Source organism: Mesitornis unicolor, unplaced genomic scaffold (assembly GCF_000695765.1).
Source record: "Mesitornis unicolor isolate BGI_N332 unplaced genomic scaffold, ASM69576v1 scaffold12332, whole genome shotgun sequence".
In the NCBI taxonomy this organism is placed as follows: domain Eukaryota; kingdom Metazoa; phylum Chordata; class Aves; order Mesitornithiformes; family Mesitornithidae; genus Mesitornis; species Mesitornis unicolor.
This window is the reverse complement of record NW_010167165.1, coordinates 13206-18930: the sequence shown is the minus strand read 5'-3', so window position 1 is coordinate 18930 and position 5725 is coordinate 13206. Positions and strand designations below refer to the sequence as shown.

The 5725-nt window shown below is 42.5% G+C and overlaps 1 protein-coding gene across 1 annotated transcript in view; it reads left to right on the top strand.

Annotated features, from left to right (window-relative positions):
• Nucleotides 1–3968: 3968 nt before the first annotated feature.
• The window catches only part of LOC104536076 (potassium channel subfamily K member 10-like), a gene marked incomplete at its 3' end in the record, with an annotated part of 13460 nt that continues 11703 nt past the window's right edge, over nucleotides 3969–5725 (top strand). Inside the window, exons 1-2 of the mRNA XM_010178601.1 lie at nucleotides 3969–4032; nucleotides 4123–4451. Coding sequence (XP_010176903.1) covers nucleotides 3969–4032; nucleotides 4123–4451 — 393 coding nt within the window. The remainder of the gene's footprint in view (nucleotides 4033–4122; nucleotides 4452–5725) is intronic.

Genomic DNA, 5725 nt, shown 5'->3' with positions numbered 1-5725 from the left:
AGATGTGTCAAGAATACTCTATTATACTGTCATTAAAATGTACACACATTCCTGCATCTTCATGTAACACAGCAACATGGAGGAAAACAGAGTACTAAATAAAACCCTCCATCAAACCTGGCTTACCTTTTTTCACAGGTAATAATTGTGACAGCAATAACACAGAGGAGGATACGGTAATTTTAAAAAACTGTATTTGGTTTAAACCAGTTGGGAAACATTCCTCTGAAACCAGGTTTCTTCTGTATCCCCTATGTCCTTGGCACATCGGGTAAGATAGTGCCAGGATATAGGTCAGTGTGCCAAAGCCATGTGTGACATTTTCATAGTCAAAAGCCAGCTGAGCATCATCTCAGCATGTTGGCTTTTGTCTGAAGCTGTTCTTCTGAACACTTTGAACCTCTCTGTCTGGAGATTTTCCATTTAAATCAGGACTGTTTGCATAGTGTCATAACAGATTTTCTAGCTCACCCTGCTGCTGCGAAGCAGGGCCAACTATACTGAAATATTTCTGGCGTAACTTAGTCTAACCTGTTCTTAGCAACATCAGTCTCTTAAAGCAAAGCATACCTGCAGTAATAAATGGCAATTTGTAACCTAAAGAAGTACGTTATGGTGCATCATTTCAATAGCTCCAGTGTTTTATATTACAGCATTTTGCATTAGAGCAGAGTATTTCCGTTGGAAGGAACTTACAGTGACCATCCAGTTCAACTGCCAACCGCTTAGGCTGGGTTAAGCTTTGCTGCAGTCTCCTTGATGGCCAGTGAGTTTTGATTCCTAACATTCTAATTTGACTTGTAACTTCAGTATCTTCAGTTGTTTTACTTTGAAGCTTATCCAAACAAACAAGAAGTCACCTTGCTTTCCCTGCTGGTGTCCTCTTACCAGGGTAAGGCCTGTGTCGAAACACTGGTGTGTGCCTTTGAGGTTACCTCTCTACTAATTCAGTGCATGCATGTGAATGGAGATCCATCATTACCTTCAGTGAGGCAGATTAAGTCTTCTTCGATATGATTTAGCAAACAGACGTGGATGAGACTCTGTTCTGGGAAAAGCCTGTTCTGACAGCAGCTTGTTTTGAAAAAACATGCATAAATAAAGCAGGGCTTGTTCTGTATTTATTGAAAACATGTCCTCTTCTCTTTTGCTCTACATTTGTCCTAAGCTGTAGTCTAAACTAGCTTTACAAATCCGAGAGTTTGTGTAGTCTGTTTCCTTAAACTGTTTTTATACCTCTGCATGCTGTTGACTTGACACTGCAATCCATCCTTCGATTTTAGTAAAATTACTTGCTAAGCTTCTGCAAGTTTACACAGCTTTTATGTTCATATGTTCGTTCAAAAATCGTACAGATGTAGATTCTTACAGGACATTTGTTTTAGAAAAGCAAGCACTATTTGATCTTGTTCCAGTTGGTGAAGCCATGGTTTAAAGGCAAATAGTAGCACTTTTCTCAGAGCACAGACAGAGGCAGAGTTCCAATTAGAAATCGGGTCTTCTGACTCCTTACCATGTGCTCAGGTCACTAACCCCACCCTCTAGTCAGAAAGGGTGAGGTAGCTGCTAGATGGAGTATCTACACTGCTTTTCCAACACCTAACTGCTGCTTAAAATCTACCCCTAAACACCTCTGGGATGTTGACCACAGGTGTCCCTTCTGCATCAGCTTTGGAAGAAGACTGTTATACATCAGCTGCTTGAATAGCTGCTTTAATAGAGTCTTCCTTTGTCTTAATTTATATCATATAAAATAGCTTAGGATCAACAATTCCACTTAGACTTAGAGCAGCTATTACTAGTAGCTGAAAAGGAAAGACTTAAACACAGATCTTCTTAGGAAAAGAGTTATCTTATATTTTAGAGATAAGCAAGCCAAGCACAGTAATCCGTTGAGCTGTTTAAGTGACACAATATTTATAAGAGCATTTTATGTTCCCTACCCTGAACTTCCCATCGTTTTCTTAAATCAGTACAACACATCTTCCTTTGAAGATGGAATCAAACAGGCCATGATTTTCCTGTAAAGCTGTTATTAACACTTCGCCTGAAATACGATTGGAGTAAGAAACAACATTTATACTAGCAGGGAGGAAAAGAAAACCCACAAAAGCTGTTTTAACTCTACCAGCTCGTGACTTGTCATTTGTGTGAGTCATGGTAAGGTGCATGGCTGGTTCAAATGATTGTACCATACTGTTTCTGTCCTAGGAATTCTGCTCTGGGCATCTGAGCCTTGGATCCTGAGATAGTTTTGCTGAGTTACCTCAGCTGTGCAAAACCAGCCCTCAGACTGCAGATTTTGTGTTGATTCACAATATATACAGTGGTTATGGGCTCCAACTCATGTAAATTGGTTGATTTCCATACCATCCATGGAAGTTACGTTACACTGAGTTACACCAGCCGGGCCACTCTGGGAATACTGGAGTTTATTTAGTTCGGTAAGAAGACACTGTGACTTGGATTTAAGATATTTGCCCATAGAGGAAAGGAGGTTCTAACTGCTTCATACAACCTCTCTGCCTTACATTTCTCCTGAGAGTTGGGGTTGTTCAGCCTGGAGAAGAGAAGGCTCCAGGGGGACCTTATAGCGACCTTCCAGGACCTGAAGGGGCCTGCAAGAAAGCTGGAGAGAAAGTGTTTACAGGGATATGTAGAGATAGGATGAGGGGTGATGGTTTTAAACTAGAAAAGGGGAGATTTAGGTTGGATATGAGGAAAAAGCTCTTCACCATGAGGTGGTGGATCACTGATTGCCCAGAGGTGGTGCAGGTCCCATCCCTGGAGATATTCAAGGCCAGGCTTGATGGGGCTGTGAGCAACCTGATCTGGTACCAATGTCCCTGCTGACTGCAGGGGTTGGACTGGATCAGCTTTAAAGCTTGAACAGCTGAGTTCCTAAATTATTTAATAAAATAAAATGGTTTCTATTGGGAGTTGTAGCCCATTTCACACTGAAGGTGTCATCACATTGTATGTTCAAATTCTACAGAATCAGTTTACAGTGCCGCTCTGATCAGATGTTGTAAATCCTTTTGCTTTAATTTCTGAGCAAAACACCAAAGGCACCTTGGGAATAAGTCCAGAGAATGCAGCTGAAGTGACTGTATTTTAACTGTAATCTGAGCTAGGTCTGATATGAAATTAATCAATCCAGTTTCAAAGAAATTATAGGATGCACCATGGTAAAATTACAGCAGGGATTTGGTTTAAAAGGAATCCAGCATCTTTAAAACCTGCGTGTGGTGCCATTATACCAGTGGATGCTGAGGAGCCTGGCCTCATCCTGCCATTGCCAACACTGGCAACAGAGAGTGGGGAAGTGTGGTGCTGAGACACCTGAGTTATTTGGGGGCGAGCCAGCTTTGATATGGATGCCTTGGTAGCTTGACACAGTGGTTGGGCTAATGAGTTTGGCTGGAAGTCAAGGCTTATTGCCCTGCCAGAGCTCTGATGTATTGCTAAGGTCACACAGGCTATACATGGCAGTCTCAGACTGGGAGGTCCATCGTTGTTCCAGGCATGTGAATGCCTTTGACCTCAGATACCTAGTATGGTGTGGCTCAAGAACAATGTATGCTAAAATTTGTCAAGCTTCTGGGCTTTAAGAACATTTTCAGAAGTGATGGTTTTGTGAATCCATGCAAATAATGTTGGTGAGCACTGTGGTTTGCAAAGCGTTTTCTGTTTCTGTCAATACCAGGCTGGGGAGTGATCACTGATCATTAACAGTTTAATTTGCTAGCACTTCTAATACTATTAGTATTATGATTTAATGACGTAAATTACTGCCAGGGTGTCTCACCAAACACCACCTTGTGTAATTTGTATCCTAACTAGTAAAAAAAAATCATATTCTTACTGGATAAATGGATTTCTGCATCCTTGTAGAGTTTTTGTGTGTGCAACTGTCCTGTCCAGTTCTAGAGGCAATGGGTGAAGCAAACCACTGAGATGGCTTGCGTATGGATGGACAAGACACAGATGAGGAGAATCGCATCTATGCAAATAACATGGTTTATGTGAGAGGTTTGAAAAAAGTCTTTAGGAAAGTTGTATGTGAACGTCACGGTCCATAGGGATTTGATTTTGACAAGGTGTTTCCACTTTGTGTTTCAGTGGCTGTTCCCTCCCCAGTGCCAGCCTGCGAGCCTGAGCCCAAACCGAACGGGCCTCACGCAGCTCCACGCCTCTCGGTTCCCTCCCGCGCCACTGTCGTTGCTACCATGGAAGCCCCTTCCCAAGGCCTGCAGACAGTCATGAAGTGGAAAACGGTGGTGGCCATCTTTTTCGTGGTGGTGCTCTACCTGGTGATCGGTGGAGTGGTGTTCAGTGGCCTGGAGCGGCCCTTCGAAAGCCTGCAGAAGAACACGATTGCGCTGGAGAAGGCCGACTTTCTCCGGGAGCACGTTTGTGTAACCCAGCTGGAGCTGGAGACGCTGATCCAGGTAGGCCATGGGGAGAAGAAAATGTAGGAGAATTTAAGAAAAACTGCGTGGTAATTCATTGGTCAGCTGAAGTAGCGGGGAACATTGTCCACAGAGCCCTTACAATGAGAAATGCGAAGAGCAGGCTCTTTCCTGGTTATTTCAAAGTCCAGGAAACAGAAACTGTTTCTCCAAAACATGCTACACAGAGGTTAAATATAGAATAATGAAAAATGTGTGCAAGGAAAATCAGAATTTAACATCTAGAAGAAGTTTTTGTGAGAGGTGACAGATGTGTAAGACGTTTGCCCATCGTCTCTGTAAATTTTCCAATGATATCCAGCTCTTAATTCTTCCTCCAAAGTTAACCTAAGCCACCAGGAGAGCAAGCAGAAAATGATAGGTGGGAATTTTGAAATAAATATTCAGCCAAGATTTCTGAACTTACTGGTATATTAATTTACAGGTTTACTATTGCGAATTTTAGATAAATGAATGATGATGAAGCATACAATCAAAAATAGAAAATAATTGGCGTTTAAGAACCGCAGAAATTTTAGTCTGGTCTAACATGCAAAGCTTTAGAATCAATTTTGAAGGAAAGAAATATCAACTAGGTAGGGGTAAGTGGAAAATGGAATAACATGCAAGAAAGGTCTGCCAAAGACAGAGTTATCTTCTGTGAATCAAAACTCTAGACAAGGGAAGTGTGGAAACCTATCGGTTAGCCTGGAGAAAATAGAGATTAGATAGGAAATGTGAGCTACCTAAGGAATATATTGCAAAGCTGGACTTCAGTCTTGTATTTCAGACCTGGATTTGTGTCTGAGCCTTCCAGGAGTGCAATGTGTCCCCCTCTGGGTGTTGCACCAGAGCTCTGTTGTGATTTCAGGCTGTTTGAAAGAACCCAGAGCTACCCCTGGTTTCCTGTGTCCAACCACCCAACTGTGTTATAAAATACTTCCTATAAGTGAATCAAACTTAAAAGCTTAGCATTTATTTTAAGAAGCGGTCCTGGTATCTCATTGCTGTGATGGAAAAACACATTCTCCTACTTTTCGGCCTAAACTTGTTCGGTTCTCTTGTCGTTGGTCTTCCACAGACAACGTCCCATTGCCAATTGATTCCCCCCGTTGCCCACACGTGTAGACAGCGAGGCTCTTCTGCCTCTCCTAAGCAAAACAAGCTCTTTTTGCTTCTTTGCAGATAGATGTGGGCTCTCCCTGCAAGACAGGTCAGTCCTGAGCCAGAGGCTGTGTGCCCGTACCTTTGGGCAGCCTGGTACTGGAGCCAAA